Below are 27,483 nucleotides of genomic sequence, written 5' to 3'. Positions count from 1 at the left end.
GCCGATGGTGAGTCTTTTAATTACCATGGCTGAGTGAGCAGCGCAAACAACGGACACCGTGGCGGGCTCAACACACTCCATCTTACACCAAACATCTTCGCTGCCTCTGTGGCTATGTATCCCGCTTTTTGGCTGCAGTGTGTACAGAAATAATTAAATAAAAGTAAAACTTGTTTGGAAAGCAGCCAGACTTGTCATCATGCCCAGTATTGGCCTGCTTGCATTGTCTGTTCTGCATTGCTTTGTCTCCTGTTTGCAGTTTTTTTCATGCTTGCCTTGCAAAGATTTAACTCTTCTTGTTGCCGGGAGAGCTGAACAAGTTAGTCAATAATTTGAGGAATCAACGGAGTTAACAGAACATATATTAACTATTTTAAATATTGATTAAGTAAATTCAAGCAGAAAAGCCCTTTTCTGCTTGAATTTATGATTGGCTGTGTTTTACATTTACAACTGAATATACTGTGTATATATTGGGATTTGGACCAAAACAATTTGCCAAACAAAACAATACATTTGAAGACCTCAAGGAACTTTGCATCACCATTTGATAACGTTTAAAAAACCAAATGATTTACTGAGAAGTAAAATTATTAGATCAATGAAAGTAACCAGAAGTTGTGGCTCATTTTTTATTTTCTAGGTTCTTATTTGAGGTTTGTCTTCCCTTTGTGTCCCCTGCCTCCTTTTGTGATTTTAAATGATCGATCACGTTGTTGTTCTTCTGCATAGATAATCAAACATCTGTTCAGATGGATAACTCTGGCACATTTAAAGTGATGTGGATCAACATGAAAATGTATAAATTAAATTAAATAAAGCAGAGGCACAGAGGCTCACCTGCCTCTTTGTTGGCAGCCTGATTACAAATTCGATGCACGGCGGCTTCGTTAGACAGTTCAGGCACATTTACCTTTCATAAGTCTGGAAAAGCCTCGGGCAGCGTGCCCCCTCTTCCGTCCATCGCCTCCCTCCCACTCTTTTTATCTTTCAACAAGATTAGTTTTTAAATGATCTTTCATACTGACAAGTGTTCGCTTCACAATTAATGTGAAACCACAGGCTGAAAATGTTTGATCATTTAGGCCCAGGGAGCCGCTGTAGTACGGTAATCAAGCCATGGCTTTCCACAGCAGCCCCAGCACATCCAGAGCAACAACAGAGGGAATGAGGTACCACATCCCACGAAATGATACCTGATCCACTGCTGGCAGCTTCACACCACATGTTAAATGGCTTCCCTGTGGAGCCACGAGCCACTATCATTAAACAGGTGTTAGATTGAAATGTAGAGTGTTTCTGCTGGGAAGTCTCATGTGTGCATTGCATATATTATAGGTGACATACACTTTACAACTTGTCTATATTTCCTATCTGTTCACAATTTGAAAAAAAGGCACCATGGAAAAACACACGCTCAGTATCCCTGAGTTACTGTCATGTTTGGCTTTTAGAAACAGAGCATTTTGATGATGGTCAATATCAGAACAGTGGTTATGTAATGGTCCCTGATGCTCCATCTGTTCCCTTCACTTACTCCTCTGTATAAAGGGATGAATTTACTCGAGCATACGCCTTTGAAAAAGGTAGCTACAATTGCTTCCCGTCTGTAAAGAGACAGAGAAAGAGCGAGAAGGGAAGCAAAAGGGAAGAGAAGGAGTCTACTGTAAGGTTAAAATGTTCCACCTCTCTTCTCTCCTCTCTTCTTTCACCGTTTGGTCACGCTTCAGTTCAGGCATCAGGCTCACGTCTCCAGAACAGATGTGATTTATCAGGGCACCTCTCTCCTCCCACAGCAACTCCACCTCTGACTGAGCCACAACCAACCTCTAACCACATCCATGCGACAGAATAAAAGCATCTGAACTACACACTCAATGACTTGCACAGAAACATGTACTGTTAACTCTGTACAGTGACAAAACCAAGTGCAAAATCATTTCCTGGAATGTGTAACACCATATTATATACAGTATATATATGGAAAATTGTGAGATGAAACCAGGTTAAATGTACAAACATGGTGTTTTATAGCTACTGCTTCATTCTTACCTTTGTCATTAACTCAAGAACGAGCACACCAAGGTTCAAACATAGGAAGTATTTAGGGTTTTTTTCCATTTAGGAAATGTTTAGAACTGTTAAAACATCCACTACCCAAACCAACGATTAAGTAGGCAGTGCTTAAATCACAGACAAAATGATTATGAGATTTTTTTATTGAATAAAAAAGCCATAGAGTGTTATTCATTCTCCTACAGAACAAAGAGTGAGAGCTCATGTGAAGCTGAGAGCTAACTACCTTGTGCTCCAGCTTTCATTAGTTGCTCTGGGAATCAATGAGCAAAAGCTCCAAACAAATGAAACATCCGTCCTCGTCTACATTAGGCCAAGTCTTTTTTTCCATGTGTCACCAAACAAGCTTTAATTACTGGGATGAATACCTCTCATGGAGAACACAACGCCACCACAGGATTATGATTTTGTGCCATTGGTAGAGCCTTCAACTAGAAAACTAATATAGGTTAAACTTAAGATGAATGCATCATGAATGAAATAACTCCTAATTAAATGGCAGAGTTATGGAGAAAAACTCTTCAATAAAATACTTGTGTGATTAAAATATAAACTATGATGCATTAGACTAAACTACACAACATGATGCTGTTTAAACCCATCCAGCTACAATATCAAAGTCCTGTTAAAGAATCAATGCTAATAATCCAATAAGAACAGAATACAAATAAACCATTAAGAAAGTGAACATTCTGAATAAGGAGTACTTTACTTTTAATCGAGAACTTTCCCTGACAGTATGTTATAATTTTTTTATTTTTTTTTAAATATATTGAGATGTATCAAACTCTATAGTTATACTTTCACTGCAGACAAAATCAAACATTAAATATCTTCTTTTAGATAATTAATTTGTAATGATAAGCACACAGTCAAATAAAACGCCAAAGCAGTAAATATTCTGATTTGCTTATCAATCACATCAATTCCAACCTCAGTAAAAGATCAGAATAGTTCTTCTAGTAAAGAAAATGTATTCAATGATAAGAGCATAAAGTTGTCATTTATCTAAGGTGAGACAGAGGACGGCTATGACTGTCGGAGAAAGGTATGCCTGAAAATGTCCAGTTGTATATGTAATTACCATGACAGGGAAATGAATCTGCGCTCACTGTAGCATAAAGGAACATTTTAGTCAAGACTGGAGTCCTCCTCACTTTTCATTATTCATCTCTGACCTGCATGAGATGCCGTCGCCACACAATATGTAAACTGTACAGACTCATTCCCCTCAGGATGTCGGGGCTACCTTTCAAAGTATGCTGTGCATGTTCATATTTGCAGAAGGCAGAAGTCATTACAGTCCTGTATGTTCTTACACAAGCCTCTTGTGTAACAAGCTGAAGCCAGAAGTGCGTTTTTATTCCACTGAGTCACGAGGATGAAAAGATTAGTGTGAGCTGATGTTACCCGAAGGGGGTTTCTCGCACGTAACGTATGTCTTTGCATGCACATTCATCACTTCAACAAGCACACATGCTACCATATGTATGTCATACACGGAGCAACATGCAAATAAATAACTGCACATCCTACGATAAATAACAATTAGAATGACTATCACTGACACATCCACATGGAGGACAGGAGCGTGGGCTCTGGTCTTTGCTGACAAAGCGAGTGTGGAATGGTGTGTCTGAACTTTTCCCCGCTCCATCATGGGAGTGGGCGAGGAGCAGGGGTGATGCAAGCTCACCCAGCAGAGGCAAATTCTCACTTTCCTGCTTCAAAAAGCCAGCAGCTCTGTAGTGTTTCATGTCCTGGCAGCCAAGGTTTTCCCTCTGCCCTGCTGGTAAACACAACCTGACCCGGAATCCACTGCGGGGGAGCTGCGAGCACAGACTGTGGGGATTGCCTTCTGTTCAGTCTCTGCTTTCATGTGGAAGTGAAATTGTTGTGGGCATTTGTCTGTGGCGGAAGCTGAGTGGGAGTAGGATTTTAACATGAGACTCGCTACAAGTACAATTACAGCAGCAGGATAATTAGGCTGAAGAGAGCCCTTTTCTTCCCATTTCCTTTCATCGGCACGTTTCACTCCTTTTTATTCTCTCTGTTGGCGTTCGGTTCATATTCTTCTTCACAGCTATTAAGCATCATTTATCCTCCTCGCCTCACTTGTCATCAATCAGAGAGCTCGACCCTGCTGACCCGTTGTTCATCATGAAGCGCAGGCTGGACCTGCCTCCATTCTGCATTAATTGAAGAATACAGCTATAATTAACAACAAGCCTTAATTGGCACGTCTTGATGGCACTGCTTATCAAGTCTGGTTTTTTTCCCACAGTGCGTGATGTGCTTCTGGTGATTAACTCTTCTTTTGCCATTTCACTACTGCTGCCCCCGGACACACACACACACACATACACACACACACACACACACACACACACACACACACACACACACACACACACACACACACACACACACACAGGACTACATCTATCTTGGTAAATCCCCTGTCGTAGCTCAGCAATTTATTATGTCAGAAAGGAGATAGAGGATCAATACCTCACATGCTCACATTAGAGACATACAGTAGACTTTCAGAGACTGGTGTCCAGTATATCTGTAGGAATTTGCACAATAGTGGCGTGCCTTTTTTGAGGCAGAATGTGGCTTTTGAAGAGAGAAGGAAGAACCAACAAAAATTGTGTGCATGATGAAAATGTTTGCCAATATAAAAATACCAATTTCAAGGTCAGTCAAAATATTGACTACTCATATGTGTTACTTGTAAAATATATACCATTTGAAACGATATTTTATACCTGTGACTTTAAAATGTAATTTTTATTATCGTACGCTTTACAGAAAAACAATTCTGATTTTGTTTCTCATCTTTTTGACAGACGAACAATTTATTATTTTGTTCCCACTTAATATGAGTTTCTGAAAACTTTAAGTCATTTTAAATGTATTTAATCTGTTCACTAAGCCGTGCTTTAGGTTGGTAGTCTTTTACCATCCAGTGTAAAGCTTCTCCAGAAGAATTGAAAATAATCTTGTAAAATCATCAACTGACAATCATACATCTGACCTGCTGTGAAGATACCTGATATATTTAATATAACAATCCATATATGAATATTTAACTGGATAATCTAATGAATGTTAAGTATTTATAGATTAAAAACTACATTAGATTGAGAAGTTGCATCCTATCATTTCCCATTTTCTAATCGATTGTTGGTGTTGCTGTGACAGAACAATCAGTCTCACTGATAGGAACAAATTCCTCTTTTCTGATAATTTGTGAAATCAAAATAAGAAAAAAAGTGCTCTGGCAGCACGCACCATCTTTCCAAACAAAAAACTCAATAAAAGAAAGAGCTTGTGATCTGTAGCCTGTGCGTGCATCAGTCACATCAACAACATAATTAAACATGTTTAGAAAAGATAAAGATTAACATTTTCATTTCCTTAGTGATTTGCAACCCTTTGAAAATGTCTTGGGATTATTTGAAAGTATAACATTTTCTAATATAAATGGTGCCATTTTTGCCACTATGAATCATTAATTGAAGTCCATAAAAAATGCCCTACAGCTGATTTATGACCCAGAGCCAACCTTAAAGAGTTAATTAAACATCCACAGCCTCAAAATGAAGTGCACGCATTTAATGTCTGTTTAAAATGAACAATTTGTGGTGCTGCTGCTGCATAAAAATGGGCCTGTGTGTGTGTGTGTGTGTGTGTGTGTGTGTGTGTGTGTGTGTGTGTGTGTGTGTGTGTGTGTGTGTGTGTGTGTGTGTGTGTGTGTGTGTGTGTCTGTCTGTGTCTGTGTCTTGTACAGTGTGACTCATTGGGCCCTGGGTGGCCCCGTCAGGCCTCCTTTCTCGCTGCTGCCTGAACGTTCCTGGTTCTGTAAACATAGATAAATGTGCCCTACAGGAGCGCCTGCCGCCCTGCAGCTCCCACATGCCTCAAACTAATGAATTTTTAAAGACAGCATCAATCAAGCCACAGGCCAGATCAATAGAACACAGAGTGGATTTCATAGGCACTGCCGAGCGAGGTTTTTTGGTGCACACATCGCTACCACTCGAGTGTCTTGTCAGGCAGCCTATCACCTCAGCTGAGCTTCACTCTAGCTTTGGGTAAAGCCGCGGCAGCTGACCAAGTGCAGGGCAAAAAACCAAGGCAGGTCTGTCAGTAATAGAATCTGATGAAAGAGATGAGAGAGTGCTGATGGTGGCAGCGTGTCCTCTGCGCAGGACTGAGTGACCCGACACGGTTGATTAGGACGTTTCATCGCATCACCGCAGTGGTCATGGACCATCACTGATTTGGATTGTTTGAGAAAACACTGAGGTCATTGCGGACATAAATCCTGATCAGAAACACAGCTGACGGGAACTGTCTATGATGTCATGCCAGTGTTTCCAAGAAAGCTGGAATTTACACAGAGACAGAACTCCTCTTTAAGGGACATTTTCCAAATCATGTATAAGTCAATCTCAAGGGACTAGAGCTAAAAAAATACCTTTTACATTTCTGTCACTGACCTCTACACAGCTGACTAATCACAGTGTGAAGGGGGAATGAAAATCAGATGGTTGATTAGAGAGGTGATTGGTCCCGTCGCATTTTTCTAAAACTGGTTTCTTCATGCTGGAGCCCCTAAAGGGACTTGTGATTTCATAATTTGACCGTTGTAGATTCAATGAGCCAAATTATATTCATGTCTAATGATATAATGATTAGTCCCCATAGTGGCTTTGTCCTGGTGTGAAGACCATTTGCTTTTCTTTAACTTGTCCTCACCGTGTAAAATTACCTGTTGAGCGAAATTTGATCATCCCAGCCTCATGAAACTTTACAACCACAGACTACAGACTGAAGGCTTTCAGATGCCATTTTGAGAACAAACCCCCAAAAATGTAATCTTACAGAGATCTCCACAGATAATTTGTTGTCATATTAAAATCACAACAGGACTTTTTCCAAGGGTCTTGGATTATTAATGTGGCATTTTAGAGGCCTTATAAACAACTTTTATCCATTCTTGAGGCGTAAAGAACGTTTCAAATTGCCACCAAACCTGTGTAACAAAGGTTAAAGAAAATAAAAAATGTCTGAAACAATTCATTAGAGCATGGGAATGGCCATTTTATAATTCGAACTTCGTAATCTAAGCTCTAATACACTATAAACGTTCAACATTGAGGATGTCAGATGATAGACACCAATTTTATGTGGCATTTACTGTTGACTTTTTATCCGGCCCTGAACATCCCTTCACCCGCCTACCCTTCTAAATATAGGGGCGAAATGGTAAGAGATTAACTCCATCTAATTCAGCCATCTGCATGAAGAGGGCCATGCACTCGACATTTCTGTGTGAATAGCGAGCCGCATTGGATCTTTTAATTTACCTGCAATAAGATAAAAATGTTCGCTTTCTCACATCTTCTCGCTCTCTATTCGGCCCTTAGGAAGTAAGAAATTGCTTAAAGATTAGGCGCTAAAGAGGAAGCAATTCTCAGCTCTACGGTGCAGCGATAAGGAATGATGGGGTATTAATCCCTTAAATCAAATTTTATTCAATTAAACTACATTAGATATGTTGGGAGGAGAGGGATAGAAATAAAGGCTATATCGTCAGCAATAAGTGGATGGAGAAATACATTAGGAAGGCAAAGAGAAATGCGTTTTGCTAAAAGAGGACAGTACACGGATGTAAGGACAATATTCATTTGTCAACCACATCTGTTTCCAGCTGAATTACTAACAAAAGTCAGAGGAAGATTTAAGAGGATTTATAACATGCAAAATTGACCAAGAAATCCTCATTTTCTCATTGGTGAAATGATGTCATGTCATGTATGTTGATGAGTATTGAAATTGTAACTTCTGTTTACAAGTCAGCATGTTAACAAGTAACAGAGCATGAATGGCTAAACTCAGCCGGAGGCCTGACGCTAACAAAAGTTCCCTTTCAGGGTGAATTCACTTTCTCTGCTCTAATATAATAAATATGCAAGTGTTTTCTGAACTGTGGTCTTTCTGTCTAGACTCCAAACTCCAAAACAAATCTTGACTGACTTGCATCTAGCTCACAGACACATTGTGCCCCATGATAATGTTTAAGACCTCAGTGAGCTACTCAAGGTCTTTATGATTAGATTATAACTCAAAAGAAACCAACTGTGACTTTGATGTAGGATGTATTCAGCTGGTTATGATCATAAAGTCTGGACAACTTTGGCACTAATAAAGGGAAATGACCTGTTATAATCATTATTGTTGATTTAATAAAGTCAGAAACATCAGCAGTGTATAAAAACATCACAGAAATGGACTGTCACACCAACAACTTTTATATATCTAACTATCTGATATTATAGGGATATAATGACATTGTCACTAAACTGTAAACAGCACATACCTACAAACTCATATGGATGTATTTGCAAAGGAACTATACACATAATAATCCGTTAATACTAAAATATGATGCATGTTCAGCTTTTATTTTGTATTATTGTATTCTATAAACTACTGACAATTTTTCTCAGTTGGAATTCAGCAGACACTGGAATGGCTGCCATACATGTAGAGATAAAGATTTAAGAAACATTTGGATTGTTCGTCTAATTTCTTCCAGAGCTGTATATACACTCAGAGCCTGTACTAGCCAACAGCATCATTTTGTCTGCATCAAAAGCAACAAAAGAAAATGTTTGCTGCTTCTCTCTGTTTGCCTGCCAAAACGGGGATTTCAGCAGTACTGAAGAGAATAGGGCGAGCAAAATACAGAAGCAGAGCGGTTTGGCTGAAAGCCGGCTGGAATCTTTCATTTTCAAGGACATTTATGCGTCCTACACTATACCGAGTCCCCCCACCATTTATCCAAACCCCACCCCACCCAGCATCATTGTTTGGTTCTCTGTTGCTGAGAGCTTCCCCGCAATTCTTACCCGGCTGCTTATAAAATAGGAAGTCATGTAAGCCTCCGGAGTCACAGGGATTGGATTCCCTGGGGTAAAGCTGGGTACATTCACAAAAACTCTCTAGTTTCCTTTAGGATTTATTTTTTTCCTGAGCCCCCCTTCCAAAAGTAGACAGACTTTAAGTCGCTCTTCACAGAAAATTTGCTTTTTAAGAAGTTGAATGCTGGAGAACACTACGAGCCGTACGGGGCCTAAATAGGGTCCTCAAAAGCAAATTTCATCATAAGTGGCACTCAGACCATGAACGAGTATGTATTAATATATGAAAGCGTTTTAATTCATCGGCTGATCCCTTCAGACTCATCCATTTATAGAATAATTTAAAATTGTGATTCAGTCGTTCCCAGTAATAGTTACATCATGAACTTCTTTAGTAAACAATGATTAAAAACTCTTCTGCTTGCTGTATTCTTTCCACAGGAAACTCACAATGAACAGAATGCCTCTCATGATCCCAGCGCAGGAGGCCTTTCAACCAAGGCCACCACATGTACTGTGCATTTAGTTAGAGAGATATTTATGCAGTCTAGGGTTAGGGTTAGTTGTCAAAAGATGAGTACATAGATTTAGAATAAGAGTATTCAGCTGTATGCTAGTCACTTACATAATTCCACCATGCTTGAGCCCAACGGCAAGCTGATAGCCAGCAACAGCAGCGGGTGCTACGGTCACTCCGCCTCACAGCCGCTCTGGAGGAGGATAACGTTACCTCCAAACAAGCTATCAATCCGTTCCCGGGGCTGATTTGTTGGATTGATTAGTTTCTGGCGAGCTGCAACTACACTGTACAACCCCACAGCTGTCTGTCATCACCATAAAAAAGTAACAACAATCTGTATTTTATTTTGTAAAGGTCAAATGTCCATGGAAAACAGTTCAACATCTGTCCTCTCCTATGGTACTTCTATAGAGACTTTCTACAATATTGGTGTTGTTTTCTTTGGTCCCCACATCCTTTTAGAATTAAATATTCCTGGGGTACACCCAAACAAAATGTGGAGAACAGAACTTCAAAGTTCAACTGTGACCAATAGCAAAACATGTCAGATGGGAGGCCATTTCGGGAGTTGGGTCCCCCAGCTCTTTAACAAAGTTGGGGATTTGAAAAATGAAGACTCTGGGGTGCTTCAACAAAACAAAACAAAGTTATGTATACTAAACACATTTGGAGTCCTTATAACTGTATTTTATGAGAGCATCACATGATTTTAAGGGGTCTTATACTAAGTTCAGCGATTTGGGTTATCTGTTCTGCAATCATTGCTTCTTCAATTTCTGATGCCTATCTGGATACTGGTCACATACTATCTCCCCAGCCACATTCTCCGGCTCTCTCCGACCTCCACACATCACTCAACTTACGCTACACTTGAATCATTTCTTATTGGTTTATGAAGAAGTTGATAAATAATAGCGCGGCCATCTGTGGCAGGCATGCTGAGGTTTGTTTCTAGCCATGTGTGCTCATTCGAGATTAACGATGTTGCAGAAAATCGATGTCCGACAAACCAAAAGGTGTAAAACTGAACATGTGAAACACAAATCAAACAAGGGGGATGTTTCGTGCTAACATCCAGATCAATTTCATGTAACACGGCGTCAGAGATTTGGTCTAAAACAAACCAAATTCAGAAACAACAAATAGATTTTTACCCGTTTCTGTTTTTTGTGCTTTTATCTTACCTTTGCCGTGGACCACATCTTTTCTGTGCACCTCCTGAGTTTCTGATACAGATGGTTCTCATGGTTTGCCTCCAGCTTCAGAGTGCTGATGAAAACAGATAGAACAAAAACGTTTTGTTTTTCAAAATTTGGGAAGCAAAGCCACCCACGCAAAACACACAAGATGGGCTAAGAGAATACAATAGGGGGTACTTTGTCATGTTTTCATGTGTAGCAATATTGCAATAGGCCAAGAATGCATTCTGTTGTTCAGACTTGACAGCACATTATTATTCTACCTTGAACCTTAAGTATGGGCTTAAACAACAATTCTCTCTGCAGACTGGCCGATAAACATTTCCCAATATATTGTTTGGAAGAGATGACCACCATTTCTACATTTTTATTTTCAAACAAACATATTCTCATTTTTCTGTCTCGTGTTTTAATACGTAAAGAATAAAGAGAATATGAGAGAGAGGGTGAACTCAGGCGAGGTGAACAAAATAGAAAACACTTGATAACATCTGAAGGCTGGAACCATCACTTTAATATATAGCTGTTTATGAAGGCGTTGAATTAAATAGGATCCTTAGTCATCAAAATAATGTGAAATAAGATAGCAAGAAATTGTTAAAGTTAATTGATTTTCCGCTTAAACGACCACACCTGCCAAGCAGTCTAAGAAAAAACACATTTGTGCAGCCTGCCACTCTGTCAACAACAGGCATCAAACACAAAGCCTGTCGTCTAGCAGTGACAGAGAAGAATGTTTCCCACTGTTTCTGATTAAGAGAAAGCAAGAAATAGATAAATCATCAGAGTGCTGATCTAGATACACCGCTCCTCAAAGGCCATCCTCAGCCATCTGTAAAAGAAAGATCCCCCCTTCACACATACACACACTTAATGTGTAAACTCCCCTGCCGCCTTCGGAGTTGCACAGGGCCACAGATGTCATGAAAGGCCGCAGGGACGGTAAACCAAGCCGCTTCCTCCCTCCACATCCATCAGTCAAAAGGCACACGGCCGAACTTGTGATCTTTACTCAAGCAATCTATATTAAGAGCAAAGCAAAGCTGCACATACATGCACTAACTCAGCCTGTCGTGAATCTAGCCATGCTGTGAGAAGCATGCCCGGGATAACGGGGAGTGAAATAAAGAGTTGTAGGGAAACCATGCATCATTTGGTGCATCTTGTCGACAGCAGCTCTCAGCAGCTGGCACACCAGTTTGTCTCTCACAGGCTCTGGAGGAGACAACAGGTGGAGATTTCTGTTACTATACAATCCATTGGCTCCAATTATGGCTGGTGGGTAAACCTGCCAACATACTAAAGGCTGCTCCTGTTAACCTGCATCTGCTTGATGAAAAGAATTCCACCTGTTTACTCGCCATAGGACCACTGGCTTCTTCCTCATTTATGACTCATGTTTCCCAAACTCGGTAACTTACATATCACTGCCCCTCAGTGGAAGGACTATGTTGTGATTACTTTTTTTTTGTTTTTTTATTGTGCACAAATTACATAAATATATTATCACATACACATGAAATCTATCTGCAAAATAATTTCTTATGTAATATTTTTATTGTAAAACATCAGAAAAAAAGTGAAGGAAATCACAGATTTGAATAACAAAGCCAGAAGTCATAAAATAGAAACAGAATTCTGTTGTTTATATTATTCATTACATTAGTGTGTGATGTTGTTTAATATGTCTTAGAACAATACAATAATCCTGAGGAGATGCAACAACCCTTAGCATTTGTATTATTACTTTGGTTCTTAGCTGTTTATATACTTTGTATACTTAATTTTGGGGGTTAACATCTATTGTTTCTTGTACCCTCTGCATTTCCCTGCATTCTTATATAATAACTATTAGCAAATTCAAACAGTTCCTGATCCAACAATTGCTCCTGCCAAAAGTGTCAATAGCATCATTCCCTTACAGGATTTCATAGTGAAAACATCCTTTGTGTCTTTTATTGACCTGTGTGCTGGCTGTTTAAGGCCACAAAGAAAAAAAATACATTCTACCACGAATAAAGTGTTTCTTTGTGAACTCAGTTTACTAAAAATAAATACATTCCTTGTCGGCGCCTAGACTCCAGACAGCCAACTCAGCAGCATCAAAGACAGCTAATAGTTCAATTACAGCGTGGCAGGATCGCTCTCAGGAGGAAATGACTATTACCAGCTGATTATCCCTGCTCTGCTAGATACTCCTACTGGATAGCACTCACCTGTCTTGCCCAGTTGCATTGCAAAGCAACAAAGGTGAGCCGAGACTAGTGGAGGAGACTCTGTAAAGTTACCTTTTAAATATACTTCAGATGTTAGAGCACTGCAGTTATATATGAAAGATACCCGACTACCCTCATGTAAGGTTGAATTTTTCTGTGAGCAGCAAAAGCAGAAATATTTATAATGGCATCATGATTTCGAGATGAAAAGATTTTTCAGTGAAACTTTGAGAATCTAAACCTCTGTTCTCAATCCAAGCTGGCGTTGTTTAAAAATACATGTATATTTTTTTAGACTGGGATCCATTCTTGTGCCGAGTCAAACTTCAAAAACGTGCTCCTGCACTAGAATGCTGCACATACACACCTAATGATGCATCCCTGTGATTGGCAGGACTGCTCAAACATTAAGCAGCTTTTGCAGGCTCTGCGCTCAGGTACCCATCTTTTATGCTCAGTTGAAGAGGGGATAATTATCTCTGTGGCTGGTGAGGATCTGCCCCAGCAGAGTGGCAAACACAGGGAAACCAGGATGTAGGAAATTAGTGTTTGAGAAAAGGCACGGTGTATGCAAGGGTCATACCTTTTTACGATTTATTCTTTCCTGCAGCACCTCATCCATCTGTGGACTCATGCTCAAAGCTCTGCAAAATATAAGGACACATTAACACCAGGCTAATGGGACATTGAAACACACTTGAATGCAAAACAAACTACATTCGCATATTTCATTATCTTTTTTTTTTTTTTTCGTTGTTACTTAGAGGGATATTGTTGTCAAAAAATCTGAACTTGATGTCCATTAGGATTTGTTCTTGAGCTTTATATCCTAATATCATTATCAGATGTAGGCTAGTTTGCCATGTTGAAATGGAACTGTAGACGTAAAAAGTTCAATTTGATCAATTTATAAAACATGATAGTGGAGATCCAACAAAATATAAGTTAGTTAAAAAGGTGCTCCACCTTTACCTATCACATTACAATGTTGCTTAAGTTTTAAAGCATCGGTAATAATGTTTCAATCCAAAGATAAATACAATAGTATATCTTTGCCCAACATGTAGGCTTTTCATTGTTCCTTCAGTGAGCTCTTAAATGCACGTAAAGAGTATTTTTACAGTGCAGTATTGCCGCTTTTACTTATGTTTAAGAAAGGAATAACTATTTCTCTCTACTAGTAGCAGTTACTTACACATGGCACATTTAGCATTGGCATGCGTTTGCTACTTTAGCTCAAACTTTGCCAACTCATCGACGTGTAACTTCAGTAGGCCTACACCATAGAAACATTAAGAGCTGACAGATACAGCTTTACCTTCTCCAACATATGATGAAAAACAAGCATTATAGCGGTTAGCGTACGCCACCTAGCGTAAACTGTATCCATCCGTTGATCATATTCACCACACTGTAACTTTACTAGCAACATTAACAAAGATAGCAGCGGAAGCGTGCTTCAACCACACAACTCCAGCATATGGAGAGGCGCGCACTGGGAGGTTTGGTCTGATCATCAGTCAACCGGGCGCGCTCACGCCCCAGATAGGGAGATGTCGGTGCCGTCTCCGCGCGCCTAGTGGCGCAAAGGAAAGTATTTTGTCTCCTAAAAGGAATTCAACTTAAAGAACAAAAATGTTTAGGTGAGTGATCGATTTTTTCTTTGCATTATCAGCGTGTGTGTAACGTGTTGTAAATGTAACTTTAGGGTATTTTCAGTAGACTTTAAGTAAAAAGTGATGTGCGCTATGGTTGTGATGTTTAAGTGTAGAAACGGCCTGGATTCATGAAGTACAGAGTAAAACTTTACAGTTATATGTGCTTTTACTGTGAGCGAACGCGAGTGTTTCTATTAAACAAACAATTGAGGGGGAATAATGAACTTTATTTGACCCATTTTTTTTCTCCGAGTGCCTGTTCTGTTGTTCTCCGCCAATTTGCACTGATAAGAATAGGGCTTTATGAATGTAGGCTCACGTTAATAAACCTTTGTGTGTGCTAAATACTCAGCAAACAAACCATTGCACCAATAGACTTATTACACTTTCTTTATTTCATTTTTCAGGATTGTTTGTGATTTATCCTCTTTCAGAAGCTATTGTCATACTTGCAACAGTCTGACCACTATTAAGACCCTTTACCTTAGTTGCAACAGTAAAGGTATACAATCAAAAGTATTGTACTCAGATATACAATGGACAAGAGTTATTTAAAGAATCTATTTTTAATACTCTATTTACTGTTATTGAATTGTATCTGGTGCAATGGGTCATGAAAGCAGACCCTAAAGGGATGTGTTTAATGTAAAACCTGACCCTTTATTGTAACTATAGCTATCAGATACATCTGGTGGAGTATACTATTTCCTTCTGAAATGTTGTAAATAGAAGAATAAAATAGCAGACCATTTAAATTGGGCTAAAAGTACCATAAAGTTGTACCTAACTAAGTTCACTCAGTTGTTTTCCACAACTAAATACAATCAATCTGCAGTGAAAATCCTCGGGTGAAACCCTGTTGTTTCCTAAAATATATCAATGAAACTTTTGTATCTGTTTTATTTAAGCAGTGAAATTCCAAGGTTTTCTTACACTCCAGCCTGTGAAAAGAAAAGGGAGTCAGAAAAGCTTTGGGCCAGGAGTGAGTCAGGAGAAAGCTCTGTACGATACGGAGAGTGTAACACAAATTAATCAGATTAAAGAATTACAGCATTCCATGGCAGAATCTCACATAATCACCCGGGCAGGTTTTCAATGTTGTAATGTGGAAAGTTCAGCTGCCCTGCACTCATGTAACAGAATACAAAAAATGTTTATAACGGCAGGCATAATTACAATTATACTTTCCTGTACCTTGAGAAACGTGAGCCATGACGGCTTTCTTGCAGAGAGTTTCCTCCCATCTTCTCAGGATGATCGAGGTGGGGCAGGGCCGGTTAATGAGTGACAAAACCGAGCAGAGGGCAGGTATACTTTAAACTCTCACAGAAAGGGTAAATGTGGGAACATGTCACCTGAATCAAACTGCACATAATCCAAGATACTTCAGCCAGGACTCAAAACATCAGATGGTAAGAGGTCAAAGGTTATGAGAGCATAAGTTCTTTGTTTAGGTATAGACTGGCGGTTTAGCTGTGTGTGTGTGTGTGTGTGTGTGTGTGTGTGTGTGTGTGTGTGTGTGTGTGTGTGTGTGTGTGTGTGTGTGTGTGTGTGTGTGTGTGTGTGTGTATTGTTGGAGCTGTTAATCAAAGTGAGAGGAAACAGGAAATCTTCACACAGTTTTCAAACTTTTTAACTTTTTGGTTGCTTGTTAAAGTTCAATACAATAATATAATATGTGTTGCGAGTTGTCATTGCCCTGGTTTCGCAAAGAAAGTGTCTGTATAGCAAACACTGTGTTCTCATTACGCCGTGTGATGTGCAAACAAAGAGCAAGTGCACTTCAGCTGTTATGTACTCAGATAAAGATCAGCTGTGTGGTAGGTGTGCCACATTTAGAAACAGTGCTGATTGTATTCTTCTTTCCATTGGCTCAGAGGGGAATTGTGTTTTAACAGAAGTGAAAATCAGGAAAAATTCTAGCAGAATTACCCTCAAGTACAGGGATGATATTCCTCTTCTCCAGTTTGATGTCACCCAATCACTTTGAAACCAGCAATTGTTCTCTCCTCGACAGATGAGCGGCCATCCATAATCAAGCTCGGACAATCAGCCGACCCTGATTGGACTCTCTTCCTCTCAAACAATTGCTGCCTGCAGCTGCTGTGGGAGCTGGAGTCGCCATGGAGACAGTGGTGATCGTGGCAATCGGGGTGTTGGCCACCATTTTCCTGGCCTCCTTCGTAGCCCTTGTGGTGGTGTGCAGACATCGCTACTGCCACCCTCACGACCTGCTGCACCCCTTCGACACCAAGTCAGTGAATCAATACAAAGCCTCGAAAATGTACCTAGAAAAGAGTGTTAACTTTTATCAGATTTTAGAGTCTTAAATTGTAGTTTGAAGAATGAAATATAACCACTGTCAGCCTACATACTGTTTGTACTGAACGATTAGGGTTGGCTTCACACTTTTTAGCACTACTTTTTGAGTGTTATGGGCATTTATTAATTAGCAATAGTTGAGAAATGCCACGAAAAGACGGAGAGAAATGCAACAAAGACCTCAAACAGGGACTTTCTACTTCATGGTTGGCTTTTTAAATCCTTTAAGCCAAAGGGGCACTCCATTTATGTACCTTTCAACCTCAGTTGGACTAATTTATACCAACATTTCATATCTCATTGCCTTTTTTCCACTGCTTTTTCATAATTGATACCCTTTACACCTTGATTAGTATATGTTTAATCAAAAATCTTATACACCTATTGTTTAAAAAGTGTATATGTAAACCTTTATTGTTTTCTGAAAGACACAGAGCCCCTTTATGCTATGAGATAACGAGTTAGACACTACAATCTGATTTCCTGTTGCAATTTCCATCTAAATAAACTAGCTGTTAATCAATTAACCACAGCAAATGTAAAGGTAATTGAACTGTGACTTTCTGGTTGGTAATCCAGCCGTGCCTCCTCTGCTTTCCCTGTTCTATTTTACAGACCCACAGTGGATCTGATTGGAGCCATGGAGACCCAGAGCGAGCAGTCAGAGCTGGAGCTGGATGATGTGGTCATCACCAACCCGCACATTGAGGCCATCCTGGAGAACGAGGACTGGATAGAGGACGCCTCGTACGTCTTACTGGTGCCATTGTGGCATGATATAAGTTTAAAGCTGTAGATATTTAGGTTACATCTCCAAATGCTGCAGCTAACTCAGTACATTTGCTCAAATACTGCAAAAAGTACAGTTTTGAAGTACTTTGGGTATTTACATTGTCAGATCATTTCTATTTCAGAGGGAAATATTTTACTTTGCATTTCAATACATTTTTTGCATGGCTTTAATTACTTTGTGCATTAAAATGAATTATAGGATACAAAACCAATAAAGTATGTAATGTTATTATGGCTAAACATAAGACTTTATTGATCCACAGGTTTGGAATTATATATGTTTATAATGTGTTTTGATTTTTTCTCCTATCTCCTAGGATTGGGATCCACTTTTTAAAAACATTTTATGGACCAATCGATCCATTTCTAAAATAATCAGCAGGATAATTGATAAGCAAATAGGTTGTTAGTTGCAACCCTACTTTGGGTTACTCTTTTTACTTCGATAATATTTAGCATGTAGGATTTATATTTGTGACAAATTATTTTGTGGAACACTGAGTATTTCATTCGACCTAACTCTGTGAATGTTTCTCCCACAGTGGATTGGTCTCTCATTGTATCTCAATCCTAAAGGTAACTCAAGTCTTGACTTCCCGCTTTAGTTTAGTTTTAGTCTTTATTATTTATTTACTTAACCTAACACATCATTTCATATACAGATTTGCCACACTTTGACTGAAAAGCTGGTTGCCATGACAATGGGTTCAGGGGCAAAAGTCAAGGCACCGGCAAGCTTGAGTGACATCATCACTGTGGCCAAACGCATCAGCCCGAGGTAACGTGCATTCACAATTAATTAACTGCATTTCAGAAAATCAGAAATACTTTATTTATCCCACATGTACTTAAATACAACTTTAAAGGTACTTGTACTTTACTTGTGTGTTTCACATTAAGGGTCAAATAGTATGATATTTAATAACTTCACTTCATGGTTACTTTGAAATGACTAATTATTTATTCAAAATCTTATCAACAATTAAATGAGTATTTAATTAGTAAGATAACACATTATTGTTCCTTTGGTAAATTCACAAACTATCCGTATAACAGTTTAATGTTTCAATAGTTGTGATTCAGTACCGTAATATACATTATATTTAAATGACAAATTCTACAACAAAATGAGTAACTTTTGATACTTAGTGTTTTTTGATGATAATACGTTAAAATTAAGGACTTTTTAACATGTTTTGTGACTATACTTTTATTCCAATAAATGTCCCATGTATTACATCCACCTCTGCTATAAACACAGTACTGACTCCAGCTAACCTGCTCCTCACATCCTCACTGTCGCCTCTCCTCACAGGGTGGATGACGTGGTCAGGTCCATGTACCCGCCTCTGGATCCAATCCTCCTGGATGCCAGGTATTGTGATCACATTTGTTGTCCCATCCATAAAAGCAGCTTCTTTGTTTGACGCTGATAACCTTATACAAAGGCCTGTGACAGGAATTGATCTATAAGAGCTGGAGAAGACCACGACTTGATGTTTCCATAATGAAATAACCTTTGATTTATGCAGCGATAGGGACAGCTATTATGAACTGTCACTGCAAATGGATGCTGTGTGAAAGACCTTCTAAATCCAATATTTTTTTGCCTTAAATCAAATTTAAAGTTATGCAATCCGGCTTAGCCCAACAGACCCATTGTAAGCAAGTTTTCCTTCATCTTAAAAAGGATTTGGGGAATCAGTGCATCTCATCCAGCATCAAAATAACGTAAAGTCAAATCAAACCCATTTGTCCTTTTCCTCCTCCTCCTCAGGGCCACTGCTCTTCTCCTCTCAGTCAGCCACCTGGTGCTGGTCACCCGCAATGCCTGTCACATGTCCGGCAGTATGGACTGGATCGACCAGTCGCTCAACGCAGCTGAAGATCACATGGTGGTGTTGCGTGAGGCGGCCCTGGCCTCTGAACCAGATCGAGCCATACTTGGACCTGACGCACAAAGAGAACATGCCATCTAAACATCTTAACACAGAAACGGACACAGACATGAAGTGCATGAAAATATGTCAATTCTCTAGTGTACTCACTTGATATTGAACAGGCACATACTCCACCTGGTAGAGTTGGAAAGGCACGCTTCACAAACTCATCATCAAACCCAAATGAATAAGGTTGCGCATATGGATGCAGGAAGCCCTCATTTTCACATTTAGAAAAAGCACCTTGGAAATTGTTTCTTAACATATCTTCACCAAAAACTGCATTAGATTTTTGCCTTCACTCTAGTTACATATTGGCTGCAAAGATTTAGGATCCAGGTATTTTCCTGTATGTATCCCTTCTGTAGAGTTGGTCTGTTTAAACTGCCTGCAAGTAAAAGGCCTTTGTAAATGTCTTTCTCGAGTGCGCCATCACCCAGCGGTGGGCCTAAATCCAATCTTGTCAGCACTGCACAGTCACATGAAGGCTTAGTCAGCTAATCCATTCTGAGGAAAATAACATCCAGTTAGCCAGTGAACCCAAAGGGGCTCCTACTCAGTAGACCATTGGAAGAACAACCTTACCTCAGATCATCTTACCTAACTCAGAAATCACCAGTTTGTGGGTTGTAATCGCACAACAGCATTAGCTTTAGCCACATCAGCAACACAGAAGTTTTTATTGCACCCGAGAAATGCCAATTTGTCCCATTGTTGCATTGTATTAGGATTAATTGAGGCTGTGATGGATGAAGAACCACCACTTTGGTGCACTTTGAAATATATCACAACATCTACCCCTTGGATTAGGATAAAAATGTGGACAGACAATCATGGTTCCCAGAGGATGAATCCTAATGACTTTGTTGATCCCCGGACCTTTTCTATAGCGCCACCATCAGGTCAACATTTATGGTTTTAAGGATCCAATCAACTTGGATAGCTACGCAATTTGGAACAGCAACCATGTAACCCCAATAATGAATAAAGATTATTTTCAGTAGGAAAGCAGATTTTATATACTTCCAGTATTTGTTATCAAATACCTGAAAAAGTAATGAGATTACCATCAGCTTGTACTTTGTAATTATGATGTGTAAACACACTAATACACAACTAAGATGCTTAACATAACCGCTATACATCAGTATGATTTTGTATGTTAGCATGCTGATGTTAGCATTGAGCTTAGCCTCACAGAGCAGCTAAGTTGTAAATGCTTGTAGACAACAGTGAGCCAAGAAACACTTGTTCTTTAATTTTGACAACAAAAAGGTGGGGTTTTTTTTTATAAGAAGCTAAGCTAAAGATTATATCTACATTCATCCAAGAAATAGGATATTACACAATTTCCAAAGTAGAGCAAAACATTTTTAATCACCATCAGCTCAGTGTTACCGTTATCCGAAATATTGAGCTTTCACACACAATGATGATGCAGCATGTCTTTATAGGTTGTCGTGTTAGGAGGGGAGCCGTGAACAGTGTGTTGATTGAGGTGGAGCAGAATTAGCGTGTTGTTTTGGGCCAGAGGGATGTTATTGGAGCATGTCTACCTGCTCCCCCATGCATAGCTAATACTGAATCCCAAAGGAGTCCTAATAAGGCATTACCCACAGCAACAATGAACACATGGGCTTAAGCTACAATAAACATGGCACAAACTATTGTACACACAAGGCAGGCAGACAATGAACACATCAGTAGCTCCTACCACAGTAGGGTACATATAATAGGAGTCGAACACACATTTTTAAAGAGTGTAGTGACAATCAGGAAGAGAAGCAGCAGCTGAAAATCTTTTAACTGAAATTAAGCAAACCTATAGCTCCAAGTATGCAGAGATATTTTGATGGAAAGATCTCAATCGAGGAGGAAACCTTTTTAAAAGTAGTTAGCCTTTTATTCCTTTTTTTCTTGTTTACATTGTTTATTAGCATTTTTTTATATGCATTCCTTTGTTTTCTTCTCCTTATTCCACAGTTTGTTACTGATGTTCTTCTTCCATACACTCATACATTTTTCTTTATATCTTTCAATGATTTGTACAGATAAAGTTTACTTTAATAGGAAAATGTGTTTGGTTTTTTGCTCTGAACAAAAGCTACGGAGAAGTTAATGTCTGATAAAAAGTCCACACACTCATCCTAGTTTGACATAAATAAAAGTAAATTTCTTTTCTCTTTTCATAACGTTGTGAGAAATCCTTTGTGCAGCAACGCGGTGCTAATACCCCCCTGCCATCTTCTCTTCTCGGTGGAGGAGGAAGTCCCTGCTGCAGGAGCATCAGTCAGCCTCCATTTGTTTTCGCTGTCTAGCTAAGCAGCCCTTTGCTTTTCTTCAGATCAATTTGCTTCCAGTCTGGGAGGGAGGCGTATTCTTCTCTCTTCATTTCCAAAATAGTCTGAAACATAATTGTAGGGATTTGTTTGCTTAGGAAATCAGTTTATAAAATAAAATAAACATTTTAAAGTTTAAACAAAACTTCAAAAGGATTTATTATCAGACAATAAACACAGGAGCTTCTTTTTGTATTCGTGAAACGTATGGAGAATACTGCAGCCTACTGGTTAAGAGACATCATTGCATATTGCTCCATCAGTTTACCTGGAAGTCCTGATCAGACAGGTAGACTTCTAGGCGCTGGGGGTCCACTCCTTCAGGAAGGGGGCTCTGCAGCAGCTCCTCCAGAGGGTACTGGGTCTTCATAAGCTGGGCCAGGGCGTCCTGCACCAAGGTCAGCTTTACCGGCCCCGCATCACCCTAACACAGACATTCATGGAAAGAGACAGAGAATAAAGTTGGTGATTAAAACTGGTAGAAGAGGTCCTAAATAAGGCAGAGTCACAGTAAAAATTATGGTTTCAATGGTGGACACAGGATGTAGGGGCTGCAGTTTACATTTTCTCAGCTTGTTGATCTAATATTTCAAGATCTAGTCATCCACTGAATTCAATTCTATATTCAACAAAAATGAATAGTAAAAAATTACGGATATCTAAAAACTGTGTCATAAAAAAGTGTCTTTAAATGGGATAAAAGGTTAATTTATGAGATCTTGGATAACGTAAGTCCACAGCTCAACAATATATAGAAGACAGGTCTAGACATTAAACATTTTAATGTAGAAATGTTAAATATTACACTTTGAATATATACACTACATAGGAAACAGTGAAGTCTAGATATAAGTGCATGGGGTTTTTACCTGTGGATGGGGTCCCAGGCTCCTTTCCCAGCGGGGAAACACATTAGTGAAGGTAAGAGGTTCTAAACCCTCAAAAATGAGGTAAGCCTGCGGTGGGCGTCTTGAGTTCATCTCTGGAATACAAAGAAAAAACATTGAAAAATATAAATATATCAACTAATCAGCCACTAATTCATTATAAAAAGACTTCTGGTACCTTTGCAGTACTGCAGCGCCGTCTGCATGGCACACCTCCTCTCGTCGTGCCAGCAGCTCCAGTCTGAGGCCGAGCTCTCTGTCTGCTCAGGCTGACCCCTCTGCCACAGGTACACCTCCAGGCGGTTGTCCAGCAAGAACAAGGCTGACGGACAGGCACGAAAGACAGTTGATATATATGAGGCAATAAAGTGAATTTCTGGAGCCCCTCTAGGAGTCACATGCTGAAAATAATGGTTCTAATTGGAGAAAAGTAGTAAATGCATGACAAGTATAATTTACATATGTTTTCCATGTGTATGGAATGTGAGTGCAAGCTTTACCAACATGTTTCCGACAATTTATACCAAGTTCTTTTTATTCTACCTTGTGACCACAGAGGCGCTCTTTAGGAAATAGATTAGGTTGATACTCAAATTAAGTTAACCTTTGATGTTGGGATTTTGGCAGCAAGAAAAAAAGGGTACTGCCAAAAACTATTAGGAATTGATAAGAACAGACCAGAATAAATGGGTGATAAAGTAAATAGTTGACTCAAAAGGGATGTGGTTGTTTTTCAACATATCTTTTTGTATTGTGCATGCATGTGTGTGTGTGTGTGTGTGTGTGTGTGTGTGTGTGTGTGTGTGTGTGTGTGTGTGTGTGTGTGTGTGTGTGTGTGTGTGTGTGTGTGTGTGTGTGTGTGTGTGTGTGTGTGCTCTCACCTGGCTGTGGTACAGAGTACAGACTCTCCTGGACAAAGGGCGATGGCATCACAACCCCTGGCAGCCGAGATGGACTCTGCAGCTCTACAGCCTGGAAACTCCCAGAGGAGGCACTCAGGTGGAAGAGGCGAGGTGTGAAGTTATATTTTCCGGGATCTGAATAAAAAAATGTTTTAAGTGTGATTTAGAAGTTTAGAGAAGGTCTTGGATGAAGAGACGGTGAGTTGTTTTCTACCTTGCAGCATGCAGTCATACGCCTTCCTGTCCATGTGTCCCAGTGCTGTCCAGAACTCTGTCGGCTCTGAACCTTCCTCCACTACCTGCACCTTCACAGGGCTGCTTTTACTGAGACCCAGCTCTGGTGGACACCTAAAACAACATATAATTCAAAGGCTTGAAAGTGATTTCAGCGTGCTATGTTAAAAACATCACTGAATCCTGGGAAAGCCGACCCACTGACTTGACTCACGTTTGAGTGAGATGCTCCACTGCCCTCTTGCTGACCTCTCTGGAGCCGCTGTGAGCTTTACAGCCCGTCCAGAGATACAGCAGCCCCTGCTGGCTGTTGAGCAGGACAACAGAGCCCCTGGACCTCAGACCCGCACAGCAGCAATCCACTTCCAACAGAGAGCCTTCCTCAGGTAGCTCTCCGCGCACACAGAAAAGACGCCACTCTGTTACAAAATAAAATAAAATAAAATATGTGTTTTAAAATCACATGACATTGCGTGCTGTCCAAAGATGCACCAGAGTCCCACAGGATTCCACTCCTATCTGTGGGCATCAAACTTGTCCTTCATAGCGTCGCATCATCTAAGGCAGTAGACTGCTTCTTACACTTATTTCACCTCTGTCGGCAGCTTTGTTTATCTGTTTATTTTTTTCTCTTCTGGTTTTCTCCGGCATTAATACTGCATTCAAAATGTGCGTACCAAAACCAGGAGAACAGATACAGGCCCTTACTGTACAGTACCTGCATTAGTGGAGGCCTCCTCTCGCTTGCCCTTGTAAATGGACAGGCCTCCCTGGAAAAGCTGCAGGAAGCAGGGAGGTTCCTTTCCCTGAGGAACCACCACCTTCAGAAACATCACAAGAAAAAGTCCACATTTGAATCTGTGAAACTGTTGCATACAGACAGTGTGTATTTTGCATGTAAACCTTTGTACTGCATCGTATCTACTAAAAACAGCAATCAATTACATTTCCCGTAAACCCTCACACCAAAGGGCCAAAGGTTTGAGTCAATATGCTACTTCAGTTATTGTTCTCACAGAGTTATCACTTCAGGGTGTGGTTTTAATTACATGCAAATGATATTCTGAAGGCGTCACCTGTGACTCCTCCTGGTTGTTCATCCCAATGGACAGGAAAGCAGCGGTGTCGTGTCCGCTGACACTGGAGTGACGGCCCCGCCACAGGAAGAATGCGGTGTTTTCTTTTTGTTCGGGACCTCTACTGCACTCATCAGTGCTGTTCATCTTATCTACAGCAGAGAATAACATATTAACATTTCTATTTGAGGCATTTTTATAGTTGATATTTTTGTCTGACACTGACTAAACCACAGTATAAGACACAGTAAGGAGCGTGAATGTAAATAATGGTGCGATAAAGGTCTCTGACCGACAGTGTTGGTGCTGTACGTCCAGCGGATGACATAGGAATCTCCTTCATGAAGCTGTCCGCTGCTTTCCACTGGAACTTCGCTGTCATCAAACTCCTGGACGTGCCATGTGTCCACAGAAAGTGTTTTCAGCTCCATCTGACGTCCTTCCTCCAGCATGATGACCCCGTGCCCCCTCTGGACGTCAACCCCAGCCAACACGTTATGGACCAAGCCATCCCCTTCTAGTAACTGACCCGACACCAAGGCCTTGGCGTCACAGGCACTTAAGACGTCTGAGGATGGGGACATTAACTGGGAAGACTCAACTGGGACAGGCTGTGGACAGATGGAAGTTGACAGTGTAAATAAAATCAACAATTACATTACTTTGGAAAAAAGATAATCACTTCCTAATCCCTAGTAATAAGGTATAGCAAAGATTAAATAATTAGGAATTCGTAACAACGAAACCCAGAGTCTTGAAAGTTGAACATATGGAATTGAAGAAAATAACAATTAAAATCAGAAGTAAAGTTTGAATTATTCGAGAAAAATTTGATTTCTGATAATCTTAAATGATTGCATGTGTGGACACTCATTCTGTGAGACAAACCTGTGTGTTGTGGCTCACAGCAGCAGCTTCTTCCAGGCCTCCACTCCCGCCTGTCCAGTTCAGGAACTTCTCCCTGAACAGAGCCGTCTCGCTGTGCTCTGAGACACAACCGAACAACGCCCAGCTGGGACGCCCCTCTCCCCTCCTGAGGACAGTCATTAGAGTCATTACAAATAAATTGGTTTGACACTAAATCCAATCCTAATTAATGACTGCTTTGCAATAATGTTCTTATGCTGATATACCAAAATATTAACTTGTAACATTACAATGATATTTTTTGCACTTTGAGGTGAATTCTTGGGCTTTGCAGTTTCCCTCTCAATTAGAATTTTTACTTCGGAAATTTATTTTTTATATATATTTAATTAGCAGTTTCGGGAGGAGACTTTTTTGTGATTGCTTTCTTTAATTGTTGTGCATATCAAAAAAGACCACTTTTAAATTGTATAATGATGTTTTAGACATTAGCATGCCTTCAACTGTTTACCAAAAATCTTCACAAAAAAGAAAAGGCTATTACAGCAGCATTAAAGCCTATTTGTTTGGAATTGCGTGTTCAAAGGGTTTCCTGCTACTTGTCTGCCAGCTGCAGCCTGTCAGTGTGAAGTGTACACATAAAGCAGCATATCATGTGGACACAAATTACTGGACTACTGCATGCAACTTAATGTCTTATGCATACTGTGCCCAGTGTGGAATTACATCCTCACTTGTGTGAGTGCACAGCAATGTTCAAAGTAGGTAGTACTTACAGCTTTACTCTTCTGTTTCTGTAATGTTTCCCAACATTGATATGATGATTTTTCTTTGTAAACTATGGTCTGAAAGCTTTGCCGCCTGCGATGTGAACTTACAGCGGTGTGTTGGGGTTACACTGCGTGGGATCCAGCGGGTTCACTCGACAGTTCCTGTAGTCATAAGGACCGACCCACACCTGCTGACTCAGCTGGAAAGCAACGTTCCTTTTACTGAGGGAAACATCCTGTCCATGCCACAGGTACACCTCACTGCCGAAATCAAACACTAGTGCCTGGAGAAATGACAGAATATGCATACATTTAATCTGACACATGATCAGATGATGAAACTGACTGAAAAATAAGAACAAACACGCATTGGAAAACATATGTAGAGAATTCAGACCTCAGTGGAACCCAGCAGGGAAACACTGGGGATGGAGGCCCAGGACAGTTCATGAGGCACCAGCCTGTTCTCCACCAGCCGGTACACACAGTTGGACTCCACCACCCCGAGCTCATAGAGCTCATCCTCCTCCTCTGCACTGGCTCCTACGCAAACAGAAAAACATACAGAATGCTCAGCACACAGCTACACAGATCAGTGGTGGCACGAACATTTACTCATGTACTGTAGTTATTAAACAATCTTTTTTCTGCAATTTAATTATTCTACTCGAAAGCATTTCAGAGAGCAACATTGTACTTTTTACTCAACCACAATTGTCTGTTACTGTTATACATTTAATTAAACTACAC

The 27,483-nt window shown here is 40.0% G+C and overlaps 2 protein-coding genes and 1 long non-coding RNA gene across 12 annotated transcripts in view; 1 reads left to right on the top strand and 2 right to left on the bottom strand.

The window, feature by feature from the left end:
• LOC134878094 (uncharacterized) overlaps positions 1–14,405 on the bottom strand; it is a 63,313-nt gene extending 48,908 nt beyond the window's left edge. The window contains exons 1-3 of the long non-coding RNA XR_010167652.1: positions 14,265–14,405; positions 13,530–13,590; positions 10,716–10,800 (exon numbers count right to left, since the gene is read on the bottom strand). This is a non-coding gene — a long non-coding RNA (uncharacterized LOC134878094). The remainder of the gene's footprint in view (positions 1–10,715; positions 10,801–13,529; positions 13,591–14,264) is intronic.
• Positions 14,406–14,427: 22 nt separating this feature from the next.
• On the top strand, positions 14,428–21,850 carry tmem98 (transmembrane protein 98). Of its 3 annotated transcripts, none has more exons than XM_063903904.1 (7): positions 14,428–14,589; positions 16,622–16,858; positions 17,542–17,673; positions 18,261–18,294; positions 18,381–18,496; positions 19,034–19,093; positions 19,496–21,850. In XM_063903904.1, exons 2-7 carry the CDS (start codon positions 16,728–16,730, stop codon positions 19,695–19,697), a joined length of 675 nt encoding a protein of 224 aa, XP_063759974.1. In that variant the 5' UTR covers positions 14,428–14,589; positions 16,622–16,727; the 3' UTR covers positions 19,698–21,850. The 3 variants fall into 3 exon arrangements, with proteins under 3 accessions (XP_063759974.1, XP_063759971.1, XP_063759972.1); XM_063903901.1 differs by having other exon boundaries at positions 17,506–17,673; XM_063903902.1 differs by lacking the exon at positions 14,428–14,589 and adding an exon at positions 15,831–16,016 and having other exon boundaries at positions 17,506–17,673.
• Positions 20,897–27,483, bottom strand: part of svilc (supervillin c) — a 22,470-nt gene continuing 15,883 nt past the window's right edge. For 5 of the 8 annotated variants that reach the window (XM_063903892.1, XM_063903893.1, XM_063903896.1 and 2 more), the window contains 13 exons: positions 27,131–27,276; positions 26,842–27,017; positions 25,985–26,129; positions 25,389–25,707; positions 25,070–25,248; positions 24,739–24,841; positions 24,235–24,439; positions 24,001–24,134; positions 23,766–23,921; positions 23,063–23,206; positions 22,867–22,979; positions 22,266–22,421; positions 20,897–22,062 (listed from right to left, as the gene is read on the bottom strand). In XM_063903892.1, the coding sequence (XP_063759962.1) occupies positions 21,973–22,062; positions 22,266–22,421; positions 22,867–22,979; positions 23,063–23,206; positions 23,766–23,921; positions 24,001–24,134; positions 24,235–24,439; positions 24,739–24,841; positions 25,070–25,248; positions 25,389–25,707; positions 25,985–26,129; positions 26,842–27,017; positions 27,131–27,276 (2,066 nt within the window). In that variant the 3' untranslated portion in view covers positions 20,897–21,972. Of the gene's footprint in view, positions 22,063–22,265; positions 22,422–22,866; positions 22,980–23,062; positions 23,207–23,765; positions 23,922–24,000; positions 24,135–24,225; positions 24,440–24,738; positions 24,842–25,069; positions 25,249–25,388; positions 25,708–25,984; positions 26,130–26,841; positions 27,018–27,130; positions 27,277–27,483 lie in introns of those variants that run through there. The other 3 variants (XM_063903894.1, XM_063903895.1, XM_063903899.1) reach the window with 2 other exon arrangements.

Source organism: Eleginops maclovinus, chromosome 16, assembly GCF_036324505.1.
Source record: "Eleginops maclovinus isolate JMC-PN-2008 ecotype Puerto Natales chromosome 16, JC_Emac_rtc_rv5, whole genome shotgun sequence".
In the NCBI taxonomy this organism is placed as follows: Eukaryota; Metazoa; Chordata; class Actinopteri; order Perciformes; family Eleginopidae; genus Eleginops; species Eleginops maclovinus.
This window is presented reverse-complemented; position numbering and strand designations above follow the sequence as displayed.

What these genes read in the sequence shown, in the direction of transcription:
- tmem98 (XM_063903901.1), top strand. Translation starts at nt 16,728, where the DNA reads ATGGAGACAGTGGTGATCGTGGCAATCGGGGTGTTGGCCACCATTTTC. An exon ending in ATTGTATCTCAATCCTAAAG is followed by an intron (nt 18,295 to 18,380) that starts GTAACTCAAGTC and finishes TTTCATATACAG; the next exon opens with ATTTGCCACACTTTGACTGA. An exon ending in CCAATCCTCCTGGATGCCAG is followed by an intron (nt 19,094 to 19,495) that starts GTATTGTGATCA and finishes CCTCCTCCTCAG; the next exon opens with GGCCACTGCTCTTCTCCTCT.